The sequence below is a fragment of the Hypoxylon fragiforme genome (assembly GCF_022984875.1).
Source record: "Hypoxylon fragiforme strain CBS 206.31 chromosome Unknown GGS25scaffold_1, whole genome shotgun sequence".
Taxonomy (NCBI): Eukaryota; Fungi; Ascomycota; class Sordariomycetes; order Xylariales; family Hypoxylaceae; genus Hypoxylon; species Hypoxylon fragiforme.
The window spans coordinates 3182596-3207578 of record NW_026054756.1 but is presented as its reverse complement, the minus strand read 5'-3'; the positions used below and the strand labels follow the sequence as shown (position 1 = coordinate 3207578).

General features: G+C 48.0%; 6 protein-coding genes across 6 annotated transcripts; 2 read left to right on the top strand and 4 right to left on the bottom strand.

Annotated features, from left to right (window-relative positions):
• Positions 1-978: 978 nt before the first annotated feature.
• On the bottom strand, positions 979-3690 carry GGS25DRAFT_517262 (uncharacterized protein; the record flags this gene model as incomplete). Its single annotated transcript, XM_049263357.1, has 1 exon — positions 979-3690. The coding sequence occupies one exon, from the start codon at positions 3688-3690 to the stop codon at positions 979-981; it is 2712 nt and encodes a 903-aa protein (XP_049121752.1).
• Positions 3691-4124: 434 nt separating this feature from the next.
• On the top strand, positions 4125-5217 carry GGS25DRAFT_48725 (6,7-dimethyl-8-ribityllumazine synthase). Its single transcript, XM_049260703.1, has 2 exons — positions 4125-4529; positions 4631-5217. Exons 1-2 carry the CDS (start codon positions 4321-4323, stop codon positions 5022-5024), a joined length of 603 nt encoding a protein of 200 aa, XP_049121751.1. The 5' UTR covers positions 4125-4320; the 3' UTR covers positions 5025-5217.
• Positions 5218-5675: 458 nt separating this feature from the next.
• GGS25DRAFT_471563 (uncharacterized protein) lies at positions 5676-9884 on the bottom strand. Its single transcript, XM_049259358.1, has 2 exons — positions 9020-9884; positions 5676-8710 (listed from the first exon to the last, which is right to left on the bottom strand). The coding sequence occupies exons 1-2, from the start codon at positions 9244-9246 to the stop codon at positions 6247-6249; spliced, it is 2691 nt and encodes an 896-aa protein (XP_049121750.1). The 5' UTR covers positions 9247-9884; the 3' UTR covers positions 5676-6246.
• Positions 9885-15597: 5713 nt separating this feature from the next.
• Positions 15598-16595, bottom strand: GGS25DRAFT_517259 (uncharacterized protein; the record flags this gene model as incomplete). The annotated part of the gene is made up of 3 exons (XM_049263356.1): positions 15598-15822; positions 15928-16212; positions 16506-16595. 3 exons carry the CDS (start codon positions 16593-16595, stop codon positions 15598-15600), a joined length of 600 nt encoding a protein of 199 aa, XP_049121749.1.
• A 5032-nt stretch (positions 16596-21627) lies between these two features.
• Positions 21628-22574, top strand: GGS25DRAFT_517258 (class II peroxidase; the record flags this gene model as incomplete). Its single annotated transcript, XM_049263355.1, has 3 exons — positions 21628-21961; positions 22043-22430; positions 22493-22574. 3 exons carry the CDS (start codon positions 21628-21630, stop codon positions 22572-22574), a joined length of 804 nt encoding a protein of 267 aa, XP_049121748.1.
• A 466-nt stretch (positions 22575-23040) lies between these two features.
• On the bottom strand, positions 23041-24848 carry GGS25DRAFT_527496 (P-loop containing nucleoside triphosphate hydrolase protein; the record flags this gene model as incomplete). Its single annotated transcript, XM_049265096.1, has 1 exon — positions 23041-24848. One exon carries the CDS (start codon positions 24846-24848, stop codon positions 23136-23138), a length of 1713 nt encoding a protein of 570 aa, XP_049121747.1. The 3' UTR covers positions 23041-23135.
• Positions 24849-24983: the final 135 nt, after the last annotated feature.

Here is a 24983-nt window from a genome sequence, read left to right as displayed (position 1 = left end):
ACAGTGGTCACATCCATAATCATATAGGTACCTATGTATGTATGCTCTCCTTGCTCCATCTAGTAAGCTACCTAGGTTACTGTAGGTAGGTGTAGCTTGCCCCCCCAGGTAAACAGACCAGACCCTTAAACACAACATCAGTGATCGGTCAGTTGACTGACCTACCTACCTACCTAACCTAGCTAATATACTGTTGCAGCTAGCTAAACTGCAAAGGAAGAAAGCTTGCTTGCTTGCTTGCTTGCTTGCTTGCTTGCTTGACTCCTGACTACGCTGGCGCGGTGGCCAATATATATATAAGGCAGCTCTAGCCTAACCCAGTGGAGTTGAAGCACCTGCAAGATATACGAAAAAGAAAAAGGGGGGAACCTCAGTTTTCTAGGTGCCCAGGTGTATACGGGACGACGAACCCACGCCCAAAAAGAAAAAGAAAAAGGGGAGAGTGGAGATAGAGAAAAAGCACTGCATATCACCACAGTAATGGGGCTTGGTTGGGCGAGACGCGAGAGAAAGGGCTACGCACCTAATAAGTCGTCAAATTATACCTACGACTTGGGACTATTACATAAGTGTATAGGCACTACCCAGCTTGGCAAAAGCTAGCCTAAGGGGTGTGGGCTTCTCGAGAGCAATTTTGGATTTTACTCGATTCGTCGAAAAGTTCTCAGTAAGATAGAGCCTGGCAGATCTTGGGGCGTCTTGTTCCTATAATGTGTAAAAAGCACATAAACCTGGTCGATTTCAAGACTGTTCTACCAACTGACCTAGGTTGAGCATTGACTTGCTTGAACACATCCGTTCTCTCAAGATTTGGAATATCTATCAGTGCCTAAATTTACAGTGCTCTGGATAGCGACATACAGCTAGCAATACATGAATTAGTGCGAGTAGCTGCTACTCGTATAGCAACCTTGGAAGCATGTAAGCGTGTAAATAGCCTTTTAACCCCCTGGCAGAAACGTGTCATATCCACTAACCTCAAGCTGCAGTCATTTTGCCCTTCAGCTGGGAACAGAGGTTTATTTCCGGCTCAACCTCTTGATTATTCAATGGATCCTTCTCCGTACGTAGCAATGCTTTAAGTCGCTTCTCTATTTCGCGGCCTATATCGAGACTCATCTCAAGGCCGTTTTCAAGGGTCCCTTTCGCAATATAATCATCATATAGCGCCTTCTTCTCCACAAGGGTGTACATAGCCTGTATATCTACACTCTTGATCAACATTACGGAATGCGTCTGATAATTAGACGGAATATTCTCCAGGGGCAAGAGGGAGCTTTTCATCCGTCTGATTTTCCTTTGTTGTGCTCCCCTCTCCCCCGCTGCCATAGATTTCTGCCTACGCAGCAGATAAGCTCGCGGATCGCCACTGGGTATAGTAGTCTTGATAGGCTCCTTTACTTCCGTGGAGTGCGCTTCAATGTAATGCGCCTCCGGGTGGGATGATGAAAGCCCCTTTTGCTGTGATACTTGATGTTTGAGACTCTGTTTTGCCAATGCGACCATATTTTCAAGATTGTTCCCAAGCCTAGGCTCTTCACGATGCGTAATCTCTTCGACTGATTCGTCGTCATTCTCATTATGTCGACGCTTCTTAGAACTTCCTTTGTTGCTCTTGAATGTTATCTTTGACTGCCGCATACCATCTAGGGTTTGTCCTGGCTCATTGTTGGTCAAGTTCTCGTTGTTTGGCCTAGATCTCTCTACTGATGACGGCGGAGACCAAGGAAGGTTATATCGACGTGGAGGCTTTAGATTAGTGGCCATTGAAGGAGCAGCCAATCCCTTCTTTGAACCTGCCCCAGAGGAGTCGGACATTGGGCTTCGATACGGGCCACCTGGCACGCGATGTCGTGGTTGGTGGGAGTTTCCAGGGTATTGTTGACTTGGGGGAACATCAAGATCTCTCGGCGATGCTCCATTGTGACGAAGGATGGGAGGGTCTGGAGTCATTGGGAGTTCAAAGTGTGGCTCAAACAAATTGTTCTGATTATATAGCTCGTTGGCTTGTCTGTCTCCTAAGCTGTGATTAGTTTGAAGTGAATTCATCTTAGCGATGACCCACGGATTCATATCTCGTGAGGTTGTGTGCTCAGGGGGTACTGGATTCTCATGAAGATCTAGCAGTGCACGAGCTGACCGAGATACACTTTTCGAGGTTTTTTCAGTGTAGTGCTCATTGAAATCTTGAGACATGTCAACCTTCCATCGAACTTGTTGCATATTCGATGGCATGTCCTGAGGGTAGCCATCTCCCGGCTTTCCATTTTTCCTAATAGATAGACGTGATGACCTGGCTGGTGTGGAGATAGTAGCGCTATGATCGGTCGAGCACTGTATTGTTGTTTGAGGTTGTGTCGGTGGGGATTGATGGACTTTAGAAACCTGCTGCTTTTGAGTTTCTGTTAAAGGTCTTGGCTGTGATACGACTTGACCTTGTGATGGCAACGTGCATGCGATACTATCATCTCCGGAGATAGAGTCAAATGTAGGCCTGTGAGACTGGAGATCACGAGGATTTGCATCATCTCTATTGTACGATATGGAATTTTGCTTAGCTGGTGACTCGAATTCCGGAGGGTTGACCATAGGTGTCTTGTATACTGCTTTGCACAAGTTATCGAATCCGTCTAGTATAAGTTTCTCGTCGGAGAACACAACATCGTCCTTTGACGGCTCCACATTTTCGTCGTAGCTTCCAGGGGGACACTTGATATTTAGACTGATGAAAGAATCCCTTGATACGATGTTTGAAGAATGCCGCTGTGAAGCACTAACATACTCAGCATATATGCCTACCAATTTCTTCATGGTGTCTCGAGTTCCTCTGATTGGACGGCCGTTGACAGAAAAGTAGCGTCTCTTTGGAACCTTGGAAGCATCAGAGCCTGGCTTCAAGATGAAAGCTTCAAATATGTAGTGATCATTTGGTGGAGTAACTTGGACTTCGTCTAGAGACTCAGATTCACCGACTGGGCCGCTCTCAAATACCTTCTCAAAGCAATGGGTTGCGATTTCTGCACCGAAAAGCTGAATAGCAGCCTCCCTCATGTTTGCAGCTCGTTTGGGCGAGTACACCCAATTATGTTTGGGAGACTGTAGGACTTTGAATGAGAGTCTTAGCTGGGGCCTTGCCATAGCATAGGAACGCAGAAGTCCTTGAATTTTGCCTATTGTTTTCGGAGAGTCCTTGATAGCAATTCTTTCTCGAACTGGATGCTTACTAAATAGATTAGTGATGCTCAGGGTCGTCCCAACTGGTGCTGAAGTTCGCTGTTGTGTCGAAATGCCTCCTTTACACGGCACGAGATGAATGATAGTTCCAACGGGTTCCGAGGCTATCTTGGTGGTAATGGCGACTTGAGCAAAGGCATTCGCGCTTGCAAGAGCTTCACCGCGAAACCCTAGTGTTTTGCTAGAGTGAGTCTTGAGTTCCTCGAAGTTCCTAATTTTGCTGGTATAGCCACGCTTTCCTAGAGCATCGTAGTCATCCGGATGAATACCGTGGCCATTGTCGCGAACCTCAACCTTCTTAATCGTATCCGGCGATACTATGACTTCTATTGATGTAGCCTGGGCATCAATTGAGTTATCAATAAGTTCCTTGATTAAGCTGACAGGAGTTGGGATAACTAAGGATGAGCTCAAGAGGCGGGTGGTAGAGTCGGGTAAACGAGATATTGTAGACATGATGGAATTCGGCTAAAAATGATGATATTATACATCGAGCGTTAACATGTCAACACCACATCTTTTACTCCTACCTAGCAATGCGTAGCGAGATAATTTCAAGTTCTGTGTCTGATTGAAATGAGAGGAAAGCTTATCAAAGCCTACTAGGCAGTAATTTCTCATCTCCATCATGCCTTCCTTCTACTTACTGAGTTCTGTTGAGGTATCGAAGTAAATGATTTAAGAAAAGGTCTACTCCGGTCTTTCCTTCCGTATGATACTCCTTGTTAAAGGGGAAAGGGGGAAAGAGATCAGGTGACTAAGAATTCTTACTCACCTAGGTTAGGTACCCCCCCCCCAAAAAGAACAGCGATAATCCCTGTCCGGACTTGCGTCATGCCCCTCAGCGTTCGCACCGTTCGGAGCAAGCGCACCTTGTATTGCACAATATAGTCGGCTCCATAGTGTGTAACCCTCCCCTCTTACGTACCTATCTGTCCAGCACACTAGATCTACCTACCTACCTACCAAACCACTCAATTGCACTCAATTCGCGCGGCCACACGGGTTATTCTGACATTCGCTCGCTGCCCATAGAAAGCTATCTTTAAAAAAAAACAAAAACCCCCCCACCGAACACCGAAAAATATGGCACACTCACTCAAGGGCCCCGCGCCGCAAGAGCACGACGGCAGCGGCTTGCGCATCGGTATCGTGCACGCGCGCTGGAACAGCTCCGTCATCGAGCCGCTGGTCAAGGGCACCAAGGATAAGCTGCTCGCCAGCGGCGTCAAGGAGTCTAACATCGTCGTGCAGTCGGTGCCCGGGTCGTGGGAGCTTCCCATTGCCGTCCGAGGGTAAGCCGAAACCCCAACTCCGAAGTTTCCTGCTTCCCCTACTCCTACTCCTACTCCCTTCCCCCATTCTAGTTCTCACCCTTCTCTCTCCCCGCACACAGGATGTACACAGCCTCGCAGATCCAAAACTCCAGCAGCGGCGGGACCTCCGCCGGCGACCTCCTCGGCGCCTCGACCACCGACCTCTCCTCCGCCCCCACCTCCTCCGCGCACAACCAGCCCTTCGACGCCATCGTCGCCATCGGCGTGCTGATCAAGGGCGAGACCATGCACTTCGAGTACATCGCCGACGCCGTGTCGCAGGGGCTCATGCGCGTCGGCCTCGACCTCGGCGTCCCCGTCGTCTTCGGCGTCCTCACCGTGCTCGACGACCTGCAGGCGAAGGCCCGCGCGGGCTTGACAAAGGATGGCCATAATCACGGCGAGGACTGGGGGCTCGCTGCTGTCGAGCTGGGCGTCAAGAGGGCTGCTTGGGCGCAGGGGCATATTGAATAGGCAGAGAGGTTGCCTACCTGTCTGCGAGAGAAAGGTAGAAGGGTACCTAAACCTAACTTTGAAAAATGAATGAAATAAAAGAAAATAAAAAGGAGTGAATATATCCGAAGACAAAAAATAAAAATGGGTGGCCACGTCGAATTACTGAGCTAGGTGCAATTGAGTTCTTTTTAGCTATGTGGATTTGTATCCAGGGCCTGGATACAAGCTTGCCATGAAAAGGGGATAACGTAACATAAACCGCTGGTGCAAAAGTTTACATAGGACAATATCCTCAGTACTAGTACCTACACCTGATGCATACCTAGGTATGTAGTAGGAGGTAGGTAGTATCTGAGCAGCCTAAGTAACCTCCACAACTTGAAGAACTCCTCCACGGACATTGAATGCTACTATCGTTACCTTGTATAGTCCGGTATATTGAGATCTTGACAGATATAACCAAATTAACACAAATTTCCTTCTGGTCCTCTACCTCTTACCTATGCCTACTCTCACCAATCATCACTCACTCACTCACTTTAGCCTACGGACATTTCACAAACGCCCCCCTCTCCCTTCCCCCTTTAATCATCACCACCACCAACAAGTACAAAACAACAAACCTAAAAACGGGAGAACATCACAACAATCAAGCTACTAGTATGTGTGTGGGTGGGTAAAAGTATTAGATTACTGGTATATAGGCCGGTCTATCATGAATCGTCCCTCCACGAAATTCAGACGTTTGCCTCCCAAGGTTCCCCCATTTCCCACACTTTGACTTCTCTTCTGTTTTCTTGGTAAATTTTTTTTCCCTTCTAAAAAAAATTTGGGGTGTTGGTGGTAAGGTAAGGTAGGTAGGTGTAGGGCAAGATAGATCTTTCTTCTTACTCTTGTCCAAAAAAAGCATATAAATAGCTGAGTCTTGTCTTCTTTCTTATGACGCCTTAGGTTACCCCCCTTTCCCAGTCTCAAACCACATAGCATTCAAAAAGCCAGCCATGTGGTTTTTTTTCTTCTTCGAAATATACAACAAAACACGGCCCGCTTTCCGCTCCAGATACCCTACACTCTAGGTGACCAATATTATAGGCTGTGAAAAAACATACATGGGGAAAAAGCATGGGTGAGGAATCCTGAACGACATGGGAATCTTGGGTTCCTTCCAATCCAATGTTTCATTTTTATGTAGCCGAAATGACGATGCTATAACCCTCGGAATGCACATGTATTAAATCCTTTAGCTGATGAGTGCTCCAATATCACTCCCAAATGTCTTCTTCGATCGCCAGGTACTCTTTTTCTTCTCCCTCTTCGCTTTCATGGCCTCCCACCCTTGTTCGTCGTCGTCATCGTCGTCCTTATTTACTGAAGATACACTCATTTGTGCTTGATGTTTTGGGCGTATGGATGGTATCGCACTGGTCATGGTAGATGTTCTTCCGGGGTCGAGCATTGCGGCGCTGGAAACCGGTCGATAACGTCCAGGCAACCCAACGTTGCTGCGCTCTGAAGGTGCGATCGACGGGGTGTAGCCTGCGCCTTGTGCACGTATCGAGGGTGCGTAGCCTCCGTTTGAAGGTTGAATCCACGACGCCGAGCTTGGCTGGACCATGCTCATGGTCCGCATTTGTGAATCGCCCCTCGGCAAGTCCAAGTGTGATCCGTTACCCAGATTATTTACCATCAGGTCTCCCATGAACGAGTTTCGTGGCATGTCGAGAGATCCCATCGAATGTGTTGGCAGATGCCCTTGAGGCCTAAGAGATCCTTGCATCTGTTCCTGTCCTGGTTGTTGCGTGCCCATCATTTGCATGAATTGCATCTGCATCTGCATAAACTGCTGCATCTGTTGCGTCATCTGCATCTGCGCTTGATCACCTGGACTCAGCATTGGGCCTGGCATTTGCGGCATTCCCATTGGATACATCATTTGGGGGTTGTTATTCATGGGATCAAATCCCCCATTCATTGGCATGCCATTTGCATGGATGTTCGGAATACCATTTCGTATGGCATCAACAGCAGGGCTACCGCGCCTCATTGCCTTTGCCCGCTCTTCATTGGCAATCACGCCAACTAGACCACCAGCTGGAATGGACTGCATTGAGGGAGCGATTCCTCCTCCCAAAGAGAATGATTCTCTTGGAGGGTGGTTGATCAGGCCTGCACCAAGATACGGATCCTGGGGTAGCCTCCTAGCGAAAGGCGGCAAATGCCCCCCCTGACCATTGGGTTCGCCCGTGGTTGATCCTGGTCCACTAACATAGGATGGTTGAGCGACAGATGCGCGCATGTTAGGGTTAGAAGACATAGTAGTGAGACGTGCTGGTGGTCGGTTCTTGTTAGGAAAACCATGTGCGGCAAGAATAGCCAAGGGTACCTCCTCGTCATCCTCGGAGCCGTCTGAAGGAGGGGCGGGAGAGGCTCCTAAGCTGGGTCCATCGTTCAAAACAAGGTTCGGTGTGCTGAATGACGCTGCGATACTAGGGCGAGACGCATGGGTGTTCGTAGATTTCTCTCCCGTTACTTTCATCATTTGTTGTCGATAAACCGTCATGTGGGCTTCCTGCTTGCGTCTTTGCTTGGCCAGCTGTTTTGTTTTTTCTCGCTCGTCTTCTTCATCATCGTAATTATCTTCCTCCTCCTTGTCTGACCCCTTCTCATCGGCTAGTCCCATTATCTCCTCTCGGGCTTTATCTTGGCTATATTTCTCAAACTCTGCGGGAGTCATGACCTTGGTGTTCGGCTGGCTATTAGTACGACCTCCAATCCTGGGGACAATCCGAGGGCGGCTCAAAGGCCGATCGAACATGTTGTCATCGTCACCCTTGGAATCGAATCGGGCGTGCTTTGAATACGACTCCGTCAGGCCAGACTTGAAACTCATGGGGCTGTCTTCATCCCTCCTATACCGGCTGGAATTGCCACTAGGCCCCGACGACTCATTATAAAGATACTGGGTGGCGGCAATCGAATCCTTCAGGAGTGTCGTATCTTCATCGTCATCGTCTGATCTCCGACGCCCCATGGAGTTGTCATCGTGCCTCGGAACGGGCGGAGGCGGAGGCGGGAGTGGGAGGTCATGAGTGTTGTTGACAGGAGACGTCAGGGCTCGGCCAGAACCTAATAGTCCATCGGTCGAATGCTGGCTGTTCCACGAATGTTGCGGAGGCTCGATGGGAGCCGATTTATCTAAGTGGAGCGGCGAAGGCTGACTAACCCGATTCGACATCAAATTGCGTTCTTTCAAGGTGGAAACACTCGCACGCTTGTCGAACTTCAGCATACTACTGAGATCGCCACCTAAATCTAGCATAAAATCCCGATCCTCAACCTTAGGAGGTGTGGCCGTGCTAGACGTCGATGTTGTCTCGGCCCGTGAATGCCTGCTGGATGTGGTGGAGTGATACTCGTCAGGCATAACGGGCATGGCGGGAACCGAATCTTCGGCCATTATTGTAGGTAACGTATTCCTTTTATTACCAAAGGAGAACGTCCTCCCGGCCTGCTTGAGAAAATTGTTTGAATTCTTATGCGACGGTGGAACAGGACCATCCATCACCGCAACAGACTTTCTGTTGCTAGTACGCCAGTAGTCGTCCTGTGGTGTAAAGTCGGTTGAAGAAGGAGCTGTAGAAGCGTTACTGTGACGGGAAGAATTATCGGAAGCTGTCTTAGTAGTGTTGGAACTACCACTTCCACTAGTAAGCATCAGTAAAATTGCCCAACGCTAGGACCAGCCTAATGCAATAAGTTCACGAGCTGTCTGAGACAACGGCTGTGCTGTACTAAAATCTGAGCAACCAGGGTATTGTAAGATACATATTATGTATCCATACCTTGTATGTAGACCCCTTGGGCCCAAACGCCCCTTGCCCCGGGCCAAACTCTTGGCAAAGCCATCCGGGGGCAAAAATAGTATCAAGACCTCTAGGGCTTAGGAGATTTATAGGCAGCCCGAGATATAGTATAATAGAAATTGATAGAACACATATAGGACTTGCACATACCGGTTAGTTTTCAAGCCTGCGAACAGGTTGTCTTCCATTGCGACGTCTTTAATGTGGGATTTAGGCGCAGCCGCCGTCATCTTGGCCAATCTGGCACCGCCATCGAAAGATTTTCCACTATTGATGTCGGATCGCTCGAGGACCCGAAACGAAGGCTCTGCTACCGGTCCATTTGGGTCTTCTGCCGCGGTAGATTTCCGCCGAAATGCGACTGGGAACCTAGGCATATAGAATGACTGCCTCGAATTCTAAAGCTGACTGTAAACCCATAAACCGAGTCCAGGATAGATCGGCCGCGGGTATGGGGCTCGTTCGCTCGAGGTATCCTTTATTGCGTGAGACGGCGATGTGAATTTACAATGCCGGTTCGAGTCGTCGACTCGATAATTGTGTGTTAAAGCTCACACTTAGTTGAGGTCTTGTGTATGACGCGAGTAGGCGGGAAACTGCATGATGAGGAGAAATTCAAGTCAGCCGTGTTCTGTGGAGATGTAACCGCCCGTTGTCCCGGGTCTTAGGTGACATGTTGTGATGGGATGATTGGGAAGCCCTAGGATTTAAGCCCGCACCATCGTCTCTCCTTTTAAGCTGGGAGGGGGGAAATGAATGGGATGACAGGCAGGAGGAAGCTTATGGGGACAGGTAAAGGTTTATTACTCCGAACTATTTCTAAATTCAGATCTCGGGCCGTTCTAGTAGTTCTAGTAGTTCAGGTAGTTCAGGTGAAATATCAAGCCACTTGTACCGAACCTGACCACTTCGTGTCAAGAGGTCTTTTTGTGTGCAAATTATTTGGTCCCAGGGCTTGTCTCAGATCAAGTAAATGGGCAGTTGTCACTTACACAAGAAAAAAGTCGGACAATTGAAGCACAGCGAAGAAGCGAGTGCAGGTTTGATAGTCGAGGGTAACGGTCGCTTTGCCGAAATCGAGAGCACAGATGGAAACCTTATTTATTAATATAGTACGTAAAGCTGCGTATAAAGCTGCAGGATATTGTATGCGATGCGATGCGATGGAGAAATGCGAATCCAAGAATTGCTCGATATTAATAAAATTAGAAGCAAAATTGAACGATGGGACGGATAACGTGAAAAGATGAAAAAAACACGTTGTTGATCACGATTAGAATGCAGTTTGTTCCTTCGAAACACAATTTGTTGCTAACGATGCGAAGCGCTGAAGCGAAAACGACCGAAGGGGGGGGTGGGCAGCCTGTGTGGTATCGAGAAGAGCTAGGTAGATGAATCAAAGGGGGAGAGAGAGACAGAGCGAGAGAGAACTTGAATCTTGCGGTCAAACAAAATTAGACTCTTAACTCGCAGGCTAAACAATAAGCACTGCTGCAACTTGAGGGATGGGATACTCGAAAGTGGCTGGTACTGAGCGAGTGAGGTTTGAGGGAATGAAGAATAAAGGAAAGGAAGAGAAAAAAAAGGATATGCAAGAGTGTTCGTTCAATGACGGAGGAGGAGCAAGTAACTAGGCAGGTAGGTATGTATTAGGCAAGGCGGTACATAGTAACTACCTAAGGACGCAGCAAGAGCAAGACGTTATCTTTCCCTTCGTTTTCGCCAATGCTTTGGTACTAGGTACATACAAATTTCTCCCAATCACGAGCAAATGCCTAGGGGTCTGGAGATCCTTGGCTCTACTTTTTTTCTTCTGTTCTTTTTTTTTTTGCCTGCTTTTACTTCAATTGCTATGTAACACAACAGGATCCTCTTCAAGTACCTACAGGTACCGTAACCTTGGTAGGTAGGCACTACATAATAGTATAGGTATACATTCATAGGTAATCACAGGTACTTATGTAATAACAAGTTACCCGCGTATACCTTACCATAGCGTACTATATTCCCCAAACAAGCCAAACAAGTGAAGTTCACAGAACTTGGTAGGCGAGTTACTATCCTATCCCTTTGAACGTTACAAGGCAACATAGGCAACAAAGTTACTAAAAATAAACAAGGATACAACCAAGCCAAATTACCCACCGTCCCATAAATCTAATATCCAATAAAATCTAATTATTCTGTAGGTACATAATTTACCACTCAATTTTGCGTATGCCACTTGTACCAACAGTACTTAGAACTACACATAGCTACATTACAAGTGCCACATCGAGATCGTGTCTTTTTTGCCTCCATATTTAATAAACTCTCCGATAATGTTTTCAATCCTCGACGAGAACGTCCCCAAATATTATTCCCCTGACGAGCTTGCTATGCAAAAAGGATGGGAGATCGCGTACCTCGGGGTCTCGCGTGCCTCGGGGTCTCGCGATGGGATTACCATTGGAACAAAACGCGTACCAACTTCAGGATTAGGAGGAGCTTTTGAACGACGCGTAGCTGGATCAATATCGTCAACTTAGATGGCAGCCGGGCACAGCTGCGCCGGCGTATCGGGTGCACTAGATACCGGATTAATATATTTACCGGCTAACTTTGTATCGCGTTGTATTTGAAGTAAAATTGGATCAATATATGGGGTTGTGGGTAAATGTGGATATAGTGGATTAAAAGAGATGTATTAGGGTTTATTTTTAGTAGTTTTGTTGCCTATGTTGCCTTGTAACGTTCAAAGGGATATTCGTGAATTGAACGGAGCCTCTGAGTTGGGTACATCGGTAAAGATGCAATTGAAGCGCAGTACCTAGTACCTATCCTAGGTACCCAAGCTTTTCCTAAATTAAACCCGTTGGTGGGTACCATGTGGAGCTAGAATGGCACGCTAGCTGCATTCGATCATGCATTGCACGATCAAGTGTCTACCTTCAGGTACGAGCCCTGCTAGTTCGTCGATTCGCCCCATGTTCTAGGCTCGCGGCGTTAAAATGCCCTAGAAAGAGAAGAAAAAAAAGGGAGCAACTGGGGATGTATTTGAGTAGGTAATAGGTACATATTTGATTTGAGAAGAAGAAGAAAACATAAAATTGTTAACCGCCTATCCGGGCCTTATTCCTCACGATTATATTCAAGGTTGTTAAGCTATCTAGCACCTCAGCTCAGGCTAAGCATTGATGTGGATAGACTCGATAGAGTACCTGCCCTAGGTAAGTTGTACAGATGCCCAACTCGGTTGCTGACTCGCTATGTAGATTGATTATTTGTGGACTTATTGATCTTGGAAATACCTATTAGGTACCTACAGAATAGGCGTGTCCGTGGGCTTTGGCGGAGTGAAAGCGCCAGGTTGGACCCGGAGAACCGTGACACCCAGGGATGAGCAAGGTGCAAGAAGGGCGCTAGAATCGGCAGTATTGCTGGGGTAGGTATTGTATTGATCGTTCATAGGGAGGCAGGGAAATACAGCACATATCAGGCGTTGCTTGATGTAATTATCGTTGGATATGGTATGTACCTAGGTATGTATATGATCCATCGTTAGTTGATGGATTGTGTTTGTTGTACGAACAGTACATCGGCTCGGCTGGGTAGTTCACCTGCCAACCTCCTCCGAACTTCACTGTTTGCATGCGTTGAACGCCACGAGGAATGCAACTGCCATTTAGCAGCACGGATGTACCTTGGAAATAAGATCGAATTCTCCGGTTTCTGTGGGTTGCCTTATCCAGTCTTCTGTATTCGTGACCTGACCTACAGTACTTGGTTGCGATGCCTACGGAGTAAGATTGATGTCGTTGATGATTCACTGGCCTGATTGATTTAGGTGCTCCCTCAGTGCGACGATCTGATGAAGTTGTTGTGAATCAGCCAATCACAGACTTGATCCACTAACACGAGGTCAGCATCAATGGAAATGATTAGCAGCCCTGGAGACGGGTACAAAACTTCCATACAAATTGATACCTCCCGCTACTTGTATTGTACTACCTACTGCTAGTTAGGTACAAGCATGTAACTAGTTAATTTATTGTATCTATCTTTGGGACAGACTATCGGATTTCATTGATCAATGACATCTGGATTCTTCAGCAAAAGATTTCATAGGGATGAATTGTTACAATATTATATAGTAATTGCGTTATCGGGTTCCACGAAATGAAGGATTATACACATATGCATAGCACATACATACCTAAATATGTAAGGTTAGATACTTGAGGCAGATTTATAGTTGGCTCAGTGCCTACTAGAGGCAGTTATATTTCAGAGCGTCCAGACTGTTGGACAGTCTTGGACTACATGTGCGTCTAGAGAAGTAGCGTTTACACCGTTCAAGGTACCAGAAGTTAGTTCGCAGGTACATGCCTACATACTAGCATACCTAGTACATGTATCATGCAGCCAACATTCAATGGAAACTTTGGAAAGTTCAAATGTTAGCCTCGACAATACATATATACCTAGTAGGCTACATAAGTAATCTTCCCCGATTTACTCGTCCAACACATGCATACCTACCTACTTATATTCTTCTCGAATGTGGGTAAGGAAGGTATGGAAGTTTCCTTGCTCGGTCCCGTCGAAAAAGTGCCTCAGCATTCAATGAGACAATCCCGGTTGTGCTGTTCGCCTGCATCTTGTTTTCTTGTTCTGATTTTGAGACCATGCCCCGCAGCCACGTCGTAGTATGGATGACACTCTACTGCATGTAAGCAAAACAAGCACTAGATTGACTCTGATTTTTTGGGGGGAACGCGTACGTAGGCGCCTATCTGTTACTGATGATGGATTACCACATACCTAAAGAATCGAGACCTACCTACCTACCTACCTAGGTAAGCAAGTTTGTAGATAAAATATGTATTGATAACGACTACCTATAAGGTTTTCGCAACTTCAATGCTCGACTCCACGTGCGAAGAAAAAAGGGGAAGAAGAAAAAGGGAGGGAAAAAAATGATTACACAAGCTATAACTTCGTAAACTCATCGGGCAACTTACCTAAGTTACACAACAGTGGAAAATTACCTAACCTAAGTGTGTATCCCTATGTACTAGGTATGTACTTAGGTACAATAACTACCTAGCAGGCGAAAGGGGTCCTTGACGCCAGTTACCAGGGGGGCATGTTATATAAAATGTTATATAAATAGCCCCCCGCTGATATTGCGCACCAACTCTTCCTCGTATGAATTATATTAACTCTATTATGGCCGGTTTCTTCAGGGCCGTGTTTAGCTCCGGACCGCTTTATCGAATCTGCCGCTCCGGCGATGGACTTTCCCGTATAAACAAGAGTAGTAACGAGATTCCATGGAATAGCTCGTACTCAACCAAGGACGTAGACTACACTACGACATGCATGGTCGATCGCGAATTTATCAAAACAGAGGGCTGCCTTGGAACATAGCCTGAAGCTTCTAGACCTCTTATGGTCTGCTCAGGGGTTCGCTTCGTTAGCTTACCATAAATACGCTTCGCCCCATATTCCGTCCAATAATTGGATACGCCAGTGGCCCAGTGGGCCTAGTTTTCCAGGGGACTCAAAACCCTCAAAATGTCCAAAACGGCCGGCAGCCCGGAGATCACTGATCGGATCTGACGTGTGAAGCCGGATATCACCACACCCCCTGCATCATTTGCATAAAACAGACAGGTTTTCCACTTCGTGTTCTCGCCGAACACTACTAACGGAGTAATATTCCCCGCTTCATTCTACTATATTAGGAGCACATCGGGACTACTAGACATTTAGTTCGATGCTAAGCGGACCCGGAATAACAGACAGACACTTGCTAGACGAGAGCTATCTACATAGCACTACGAAGTATATACCTGAGTGGTTCTTGTTAATGCTTTGCGGCTTTGCGACATATGGGCATATCTTATCATCGAATTAGATACCAACATCGCATCCGGAGACGGAATCTAAATAAGCAACAATCATCCGCCTCCTACGTATTGAAAATGTGCATGGGAAAGGGAAAGGCCGATCAGTTTAGACGGACAGATATGTAGCTGGCTCGATCCCTGGCGCCCACTAAAGCCCTTCGAACTTATTTCTTTCATCATAGTTAGTTGCAATCTATGATAAACAGGATCTCTAGGTTAGATCTGCGCCAAGCGAAATTATCGACTGATTTATCAACTATTTTTACCACAATGTGCTGCTGGGGCAACAAGTTTTGATACCTTCCTCCGCAACGCCGGTAACGCCAATCACTACCATCAATGATATTAACTGATCTTGTACCGCTTCGGAGAGAAAGATAAGATAGGTAATGTGGTTGAGTCTGAGAACGTGCTTTACCTAGGTACATTGCTGACCGGTGTAACCGGGCGCGTTTGATTATGATCTCCGATTTGATTAAGAAGGGGCCATTGGATCATCGATAAGTATTTAATAGGGATTGAATGAGTATTCTTTTTTTTCGATATCAAATCAGACGGAGCCGACTATATGAGCGTTTGACGCCTACCACGGTGTATGGTGGGATCGGTGTAAAGACTAGTAATAGACGCCTTCATTTCACGCCATTCATTGACTGTCTTCTTCGAGAGCTAGCACCACGACCCAACCTACAACCTAACTATCTCCCCGTCCCGTGTTCTTCCACACTTCCGGCCCTTACAAGAAGAGGCCTACTGGAAGTGTGCTAGGACATGGTCGCGGTACGGGTCCTCTCGGCGGAACCCCCCCCTCACGATGGCCGATCCTCGGGCGACCTAAACTCCACCATGGACGATCGGCCTCGGGGCCGGCTGGCTTCGCGATACGCGGCCATGGCACATGAACACACGGTAATATATCTTCATGTTCGGTCGGTCGCTGCACGCCCTGTAGCGGTCGTGTAGGAAATGACACCGTGAGACGTGGGTGGTGAGGTAGCGAATCCCGTTGGTCACGGTGGTGTGGCAGATACCGCAATCGAACCTGCCCGTGGTCGCTCTCTGGTAAGAGGGTAAGGTTAGTTTGGGTTTGGTTCCTTGCTTATTACCTGTTATATGGGTAGGTAGGTAGGGACCTAGTAGGTACTTGGGGCTACAATCACTTACTTCTCGCTGTTCTGATAGCTCGGCCACGGATGGGTTGCGCAGCCGGACAGGCATATGACGAGCAGGCAGACTAGCAGGCGAAGCTGCTGCACGGGATCCGTCACCGTCAGCGGGCGCGCTGGTAGAAGCGCTGCCACCGGAGACAGGCGCGACGGCTACGGCTGGGGCGTCCAGCTGTGCAGGGAGACGTCTTTGTCCTCGAGGCCCGTTGGCTGGTGTGAAGCCAGAAGCGGCGACACCCAGGGAGGCATCACGATCAGAATGTGAGCGAGAATAGGAGGCGGGCTATGGCTGCCTGGTGTCGCGGCTAGGAGGGGGGCAGGCTCTACATTGGCGGTGCTTTCTTGGAGACCTGATGCCGTGTCAGTTTGCTACCCGGTGAAGTGCGAATGTTAGCCTTAAGCTTTTTTTTTCTCAAGTTACAACTAGAGCCCACCACGTGGGGTGCGACACAATAGCCCAAGGAGAATTCAAATATAGATGTGGCAGACTTGCCTCGGCTTGTGAGGTGCTCACAGGAGCAGGCTTTCTAACTGCGGTGCCGTTGTTGGAGCTACTCACAACGCTGGCCCTCTGACCTCGTCGGATGAATCGCATACGACGTCGACGAGGGCCAGCCTAAAGTGTGGGCGCACCATGCGACATTTTTCATCTGGTTTGAATGTCATTGTAAAGGAAGACATCAATTTCACTTGCGAAGTATTGTGGCGAATGGAATTGGTGTAGTTGTCCTGTTGTTGAAGCTATAAACGATGTGAGAAGAGAATCAGCTAAAGTTGAAACACCAAGCCTAGAGTGGTTGCGGTGGTCTATGTCTTGGATGTTGATGATATCTGTGAAATCCTCTGTTGTATGAAATTGATGTTATTGTCCAGTGTCCTGAACATTGAAATGATGTGAGAAGAGAGGCAGATGGAGTTGAGACACCAGGCCTAGAAAAGGTAGGAGGGCCTACGTCCTGGAAGCTGATGATAACAATGAGAAGAATGGTAAACATTGACCTGCTGGGGAAAAAAGATATGTTAACTTTTAAGAAAGCAGGACCAGTGAAAATATCTGCTGTGCAGAGGATGTGAAGAGATGATTACCTAGGTATATATAAGTATATAAGATGGTGATGGCTAATTCGACTCAGCTAGCCCCGTATTATGCTATGGGGTCACTCCCAAGTCGACTCTGGTCATTACTATGATTGAGGACAATGTATCACTACTAAGCGCCGAATTTTCCAAAGATACTTGGAGAGCTCATCTTCTCACCTGCGGCTGAGGCGAACTGATACACATTCTATATAATGAAGAAGCTCTCTTGAGAAGGAAGCTTGATTTGCCTCCCCAGTGGACAACGGAATTCTCAAGAACTGCTACTAGATATTCCATGAGTCTGAAAACAAAGTCCAGTCAATGAATATTGAGCAAATAAGCCCAGCTGTCACTCACCAACAAATGGGAGACTCATTGCCAAACTTCCTGGGAAGGCACTTTGGTAATACAGATCCCCGAAACGATGGGTACCTCCTAGTAGGTATCTAGACGGATATGAGATAAGTATTACCACAGACAACAAGCCTTTGCTTGTCCAGAAAACAGGAGTCCTAAGCAGCTCCAACTGAACGAGCGAAAATACGATTTAGATGGACGATGACATTCTCCCCTATCACTCATCAAAATGAGTAAAGTTATTTACTGTTATTGCGTTATTTCTATATATCGGATTGATCTGTCAGGGGCCTACCCGGGGGCCAGGTAAGGTAGAGAGGGCTACATGTATATGACTCCCGCAATCTCTCTCGAGAAGTTAAGAATCACCGTGCAGCAACGATATTTTCTGCGTCTTCTAGGTTCGGTTCCGTGACACGGCACGCCCTTAGATGAGATTGAGAAGAAGTTGGTGATGGTCCTCGAAATCGCTTCGAAGTGATGTGTCGTGCTTCTCCTTGGCAGGAGCGAAAGGTTCCTCGAAAAGCGTAGCGCCAACACAGAAAGGTATCATGGTCCATCTTCTTGCGCCGACTCGGATACTACTGCGGGATCCTGCTCATGACCACAACCCCCCCGTGCAGGCGATCAACACGGCATCTCAGTCTCATACCCCACCCCTCCACGCCGAGAAACGCCGCTAGATCTGGAAGAGCTCTGTCTGAAACCCATAGCTAGGTACGACTGTCAAGGGAAAAGATTTTGACTACCTAGTTGGGAAAGGTTTAGGCTAGTGGGGGTGAAATCAAGCACCTGGCGACGGTAGCACAACTGGTGGCCACCCAGTAGCTACGAGGAGTCGCCGCTGAGTTTTGAGCGGGTTAGTATTATCGTGTGGATGACTTTGGCTAGTTTTGCTGCTGACGCAAACAAGTGGACGCGATTCTTGGAATATTGGACTAAGTGGAATGGTTGATTCCTCTTTTCTCCTAAAAAAAGGGAGGGGGGGAAGGGAACCAGGGTGTCGGAACGGATTCAGATGGCTTACCTACTTAGGTACTCAACGACTACGTGATACGCTAGTTACCGGGCTCATTAAGCTTAAATGGGTATGGTAACTCGAATTCTCAGATGTGTCGTTTAGGGGTGTCACGTGGCCCCCTCAACCAGCACACCTCTCAATCTGGATACGTGTGTAACTTAGGTACCTAGGTACCTTTCAATAACTGCAAACCGTGCGAAAACATATCTCGACCGAAAATTTCGCTCAGAAGTGTACCATTGTCGGGGGTGAAGTCCTAGTCAAGTAGAGTACGTGTGAGGTTTTACAGAATATTGATGTAAATGTTGAATTGATTTCCTCTGGGTATCTGTTAAGGGGTATCACGTGCTTCAATATCCCACGTGACCACTTATAAGATCACATGATGATATATATCCGATTCCGCATATGGCGACGATATCTCGAAGGAAAGGTGTAGGGCGGAATGTGTGTTTTTCGAAGAAAGAGGTGATGTTATTAAATTAGCGAAATGGTTTAAAATATCAAAAGGCCGGGGGATATTAAAGGAGCAAAACGTTAGTAAGTTTAGATTACGCGGCCGGTTTCTTTCGAAGTGGGACGACATACTGGCCTGTTATATGTTTTCCAAGCCCACCAGAGAACCGGGCTCGCGAGCGGCGCATGCGGGCTCATGAGTTGCTACAACATTTACCAATACGACTTCATGACTGAGAAAAAATTTGTGGTTCCATGCTCAGATCAGGGGGCTAGTCTCTACCTTAGGGCTGGTGATGAGATTTATCACATCCATCGTAAAAGCGACAAACCATTAGCACGACATTGGGGGTTCGATCAGCACTAACTAGGTGTTGTTGAACTTGTCGATAGGCGGCTCTGCGCGGTACCTGACGCACAGAGATCGAAGTTTTAGATTTGTTTTTTATTTGTATGGCCGCGTACTCTTTACGTAAGTGTCATCCCTGCAAGTCAAGTTTAGTTCCCGCAGCGGAGGGTAGTATTACTGGGGCCCCTGTTTATATATGTACCTAGCATCGTGGAATTTTGAGTACCTAGTGTATTTCTAGGGGTAGCTATCATAGAGGTGTAGGGACTCAGCGGACATTACACCAATGATTATTGCCCAATTAATCATATACGAGTTGAGGGGTACGATTTAGGTCATCTAACTACCTGTTTACTAGGATTCAAGGGGCCGAGTGGGCGGGCATTCCGCTCAGCGTAATAAAGGGGAAAGATAATGATTGGTATCTTTTCATGAAATCGAATGAGAATTTCGGTCCCGATTTCTTGGAAAAAGAGCCCCTGGGGTTAGTTAAGGGAGTCTCAGCTTAAGGAGTTTCACCAGGAAATATACAGAACCATGAAAGATAAAACAAGATCGTGGCTGAAATTGAGGCTATCTACTAGGGACCCAGCAGGAGCTATGACCCAAGAGCCAGGGTAGCTTCATCTCATTCCGGTAATCTGATCATTGCGGAGTACGGAGTTGACGTCTAAAACTTAACCTTAGGTAAATAGATACTAGGTATCCATGAATCTCTCGAACTACACCTTCAACTCTATCCCTAAGGAGTCTAGGAGCCTCTTGTTGATACCCACATCGTCTTATTCCTAGATAATTCTTTAGACTCCATGGCCCTGTTATACGACCCTATTTTATGATAGTCGGAGGGATCTAAGACGGGGCCACAGAGGAGGTATGCCTTTGGTGAGGTTATCGAACAGCGTTACGGACAATGTAAGTCTCGTAACTATCTACTAGCAAATAGTCACTGCCGGGTAATGTCGTCATGAGACTAAGATAGGTACCTACTTTAGCTTCGCTTGCTTTGGGGTTACTGTATGCTTATCTATGAGACTATGATGTTCTAAAGTATACCTGCTTAGGTAGGCACGTAAGATTGGGGGATATTATGGAGATAACATACAATGATTCCCAGGAATAGGGACGAACGAGCCAGGAAGAATGCAATACGACCTACTGTGATGTCAAACCAGGTCCCATTGCTACCTGCCAAGGCAGGACGTTGGACTAGAAATGTAACCAAAACATATCTCATCAATTTTTTCAACGCCAGCCTAAAGAGCCTGTGACAGTTCTGTTTTACCAATTATCAGGGGAGAATTGTTTCATTAGCGCAGAGCACGACTGCTCTCGTAGAAAGGGGTCCGGCACTTGGGACACAAGCTAATTACTGCCTTCGGTAGTTGCGCCCCAGTTGTGAGGTAACGCCGAGAGACTGGAGGCTCTGAGATGAACCCCTTTAGCGTGAAAGTGGAAACAACTTCCCCACGCAAGGAGTCCAAGCGAAGTTGTCTTCGGAAAAATAACATAGAAAAAAAGAAGGATTCTCAGCGTGTCGTCGTAAGCTCTTCGTAACAGAGAATGTGATAAGACTTCACTCTCTGCGGTCGCCCGCACAGAGATAATGAGCACTTGGACGATGATCGACTTCTGGGATCAGTTTGATGATTTACGCAACGTTGCCACGATATACCTCTACTCCACATACTTACTGTTTACTGTATGTGCCCGAGATTTGGTCATTCGATTCGATGAGGAGCTTATTTGTCCAAATGGTCTAGTGCTATACGGTCTGAACTTGGCGGATATTGAGACGCATCCTCTTAGCGTACCTAGATATCATCGTGATACTAGATTCTATACAGCAATTGATGTTTCACACAAGTACCTTTCGGTAATGATGAGACGAGAAGAGTACCTAAACTACCTAGGTAACTAACTCGTGCGACTACAAGGTTACGGGAATTACTAGTTATCCTCACTTGGCATCTTGAAAGCTCTCTCATGGCAGGCAGTCTAGCTTCGTTCTCGACGGAATGTTTCCCGAGGGGGGTCAGGGGGAAGAAGCGACCCATGGAGAGAGAAAGTGACCAACGTCTATCTTGTCACTTGCATGCAGGGTATCGAATATGAGCACCGCTCCTCCAGGATCATATATCACCGCCTCTAATTAGGAGTATCTCGTCTCGACAGAATCACATATAAGTATGAGGACCACTCTCGCCATGGCTCAAACCAAGACGAAAGCATCACAGCAAGTTCCTTCGTCTTCATATTTACTCTTCGGCTGGCCAATTCAGAGTTATATTCCATCATCTTGACTTCACGATCTCCTTCATCTCAGTCTTTAAACAATCTACCTTAACTTAATCTCAAATCATCTCATCCCTTTCAACAACCCAGGCACACACACACACACACACCCGCGCACGCACACACACACATCAAACACCATGTACTCTCCCAAAACCACAACCCTCCTCCTGGCCCTACTCGCCCACTCGCGGCTCATCACAGCCCAGTGCCCAGCCGTCTGGACCGACGTAGCCACCGACCTGAAGACATCATTCATCGGCAGCGACGGGGGTTGCACGGATGATGCGCGCGCCGCCATCCGCCTCTCTTTCCACGACTGCTTTCCCGGATCCTGCGACGGCTCCATCATCCTCGCGGGCGAGTGCACAGACCGCGGCGAGAACGCGCAGATGAAAGACATCTGCTCGATCCTCGGCGACAAGGCCACGGACTTCGGCGTTGGTACTGCTGATCTGATACAGTTTGCTGCTGGTAAGTCCCCTCTCCATCTTTGGATATATATCTGCGTGAAGTACCCTTAGCTCACATTTGTCCCCCCCCCCCTCCCTTTAGCATTCGGCATAGCCTCATGTCCCGGCGGCCCCAAAATCGCGGTCAAAGTCGGACGGACCGACTCCTCCGTCGCGAACGCCGCGGGGCAGATGCCCGGCGCCAACGACGACGCGGACTCGATCGTCGCCGCGTTCGCCGCCAAGGGGTTTTCGATCACGGAGCTGGTGGCGCTGATGGGCGCGCACAGCACCGCCAAGGACCTCAACGGCAACGCGCTCGACACCACCGTCGAGGACATGGACAGCACGTTCTACACCGAGACGGCGGACGGCACGGCGCCCGCGAGTTTGAACAGCGACAAAAACCTCAGTAACTCGACGCAGACGAGCTCCGAGTGGGAGGCATTTGGAGCCGATTCGGAGGCGTGGATGGCGGCTTTCGTGCCTGCGTAAGTGATTCCTTTGATTCGTGCTATATAAAGAGAGAAATAACTAACTCGTGTTGTTGCAGGATGGAGAAGATGGCCTTACTTGGTAACGACGCGGCGAGCTTGACGGATTGCTCGAGTGTCCTGACGGATGCTTTCGCGTGATCTTTCTTGTTCAGCGAGGAATGATGTTAATATTGTATTGTATAATTGTATGATTATATCACCACCGTACGAATAGCTATTTTATAATGTGGTTGAGATCGGGTTTGGATATGGCGTTGTGGCCTTCATTGGCTTGGCAGGGGGAAAAAGGGGGTAGACCAGGAGGAATGTATTATATAAATACGACTGTACTATATGACGAGCATGTACAATTTAGCCTTTTCTTTTTTGAAGAAGAATAATCAATTCGAATACCTAAAATCAAACAGTCTAATAACTAACTCCCCAACTCCCTACTAGATGCCGCTATTCCCTCTCAGCAAGTAACCTTGGTGTAAGTAACGATCTACCCTAACACTTTCGGACCAGAGGCGAAAATGAAACAAAACTCAAAAAGTACCTACTAGGTAGCTTGCATACCTACTTCAGGGAAAAGCAATCAATACCTGTCTCCCTTTAAACCCGCTTCACTACCAGACCCGCTGCTATTAGTTAGGTACCTACCCAGGCTTAGGACCGTTCAACCTAGAGAACCTGGGGAACCACTGCGAACACCACTGATTACGTTCTGCGCGTGTTGTTCTGAGATGGCGCAGCTCCACCAGCAGGCGATGTGCGCGTCGAGCCACCTCGCGCCGCACCCCCTCTCACCGCACCCCCTCGCCCCGCTGCCGTGCCTCCTCGGCTCGAACCTCCCCGCAAGCTGACACGCGGGACTCCGATGAAGGAAGGGACGCGGCTGTCGCCTGTACTCGTCGGCGTCCTCCTCGTGCTCGTGCTCGTGCTCGCGCTCGCGCCTGTCGGGGAGGAGGATGTGGGTTTGATAGGTCTCACGGGCGTCGCAGGCGCTGACACTGTTCCGGCGAAGTTGCTGCTTCGGTTGGCGGAGGCCAGCTTGGCGTTGGTCGCCTCTTGGCCCTTCTCGAGCGTTTGCAGGGAGATGGTGAGGTCCTTCTGGAAGGGGCTGATCATCACGAACATCAGCGTCTTCGAGTCGTTGGAGAGAACGGGCCGGAGAGCGCGCAGGAGAGCCGTGTCGAATGCGATGCGGCCGCCCTGCCCGAGTGACGTGATGGCCATGTTAAGGCTCATTAGCGACTCGTTGATCTTGATGCCTTCCCTGAGCTGCTGTCCTTGCAGACCACCAGCTGCTGATCGCTCAGATCCGGCAAGATCCACGATGTTGAGGATACCCGTGACGGTCTTTCGCTGCTCGTTGTCCCTCCTCCGAATCTGAAATGTAAGAATGAGATGCGACCGGCTCGAAGTCTCGTTCCTGTTCGTGGCCGATGTTTCCCGGATGCTCGTCGCTGCGTCAATCATTTCCGCAGCCATGGCCTCTGAGTCCAGCTCCACCGACACAGCTTGTTCCAGGCGAACTTGAATCTTCTCACCTTCGTCGCCTGTCTGCAAGAGATCATAAACATTGTCGACGTAGACCTCGAGAATTGACATCGAAACCGTGTAGTTGTATTTATCCGTTGATGAATTGATGGTATCGAAAATCAGACCCAACGTTCTGGGAATGAGGCCGGTGTCTACGGGTTTCTGCGGATCGTTGTGACTGAGCGTGAAAGTCTTTCCCGATCCTGTTTGCCCGTAGGCAAAGATTCCTACCTTCTCGCCAGTCAACGCGCACTCAGTGAGGTCACTGATCTCCTTGAAGATATCCTCGTTCGTCTCATCGGGACCGAAGATTCGCTCAAACTCGAACGATCGCTGTTCTTGGACCGCTTGACCCCTGAAGTTCATCCGCTCGGTCGTGATACGCAACTTTCCCCAGTGTGTGGAAAAGTCTCCTCGCTCGCGAGGACCAAAGTCGACGAGGTCTTCTTCCGGGGTGCCAACAGGGGCAGGACGGATTCGACACATGACGCGGATGTTCCCCTTCAGCGATTGAACTTGCTCGAAAAGGGTCCGCACCTTTTGTCTCTCTGCCTCAAGTTCCTGCTTCAGCTGCTTCTCCCTACTATTCTTAGCTTGTTGAGATTGCGCGAGTTCTGCCTTCCAGTGGTCTACATCCGCAAGAGCAGCGTCGTAGAGAGCTTGTGTGTCATGATGCAGGATCTCTAAATCTATCACCTGTTGTAGAAGCTCTGTAACTTGGGTGCTAGTTGTTGCTGTAGCAGAATTGGTAACACCATTGCCAGCATGGACTTGGTCTTCTAGATGCCTAACCTGCTCTTCTAAAGCCGAAGTAATATTTCGGAGCGTGGTTTGCATTGCACCATCATCGCTCAATAAGGCAGCGTTGATCTGCGCAGTGATATCCATAGTGTACTTGCACGAAAGAGTGCGATGTAATACCTGATTGCTATCTTGAAGTGAGCGTTAAGTTGTGTCAGTGGTGAATTTGAGAGTATGGGTAGGTAGGTATTGGAAAGATTATAAGTCTTAACGAATTGCCAA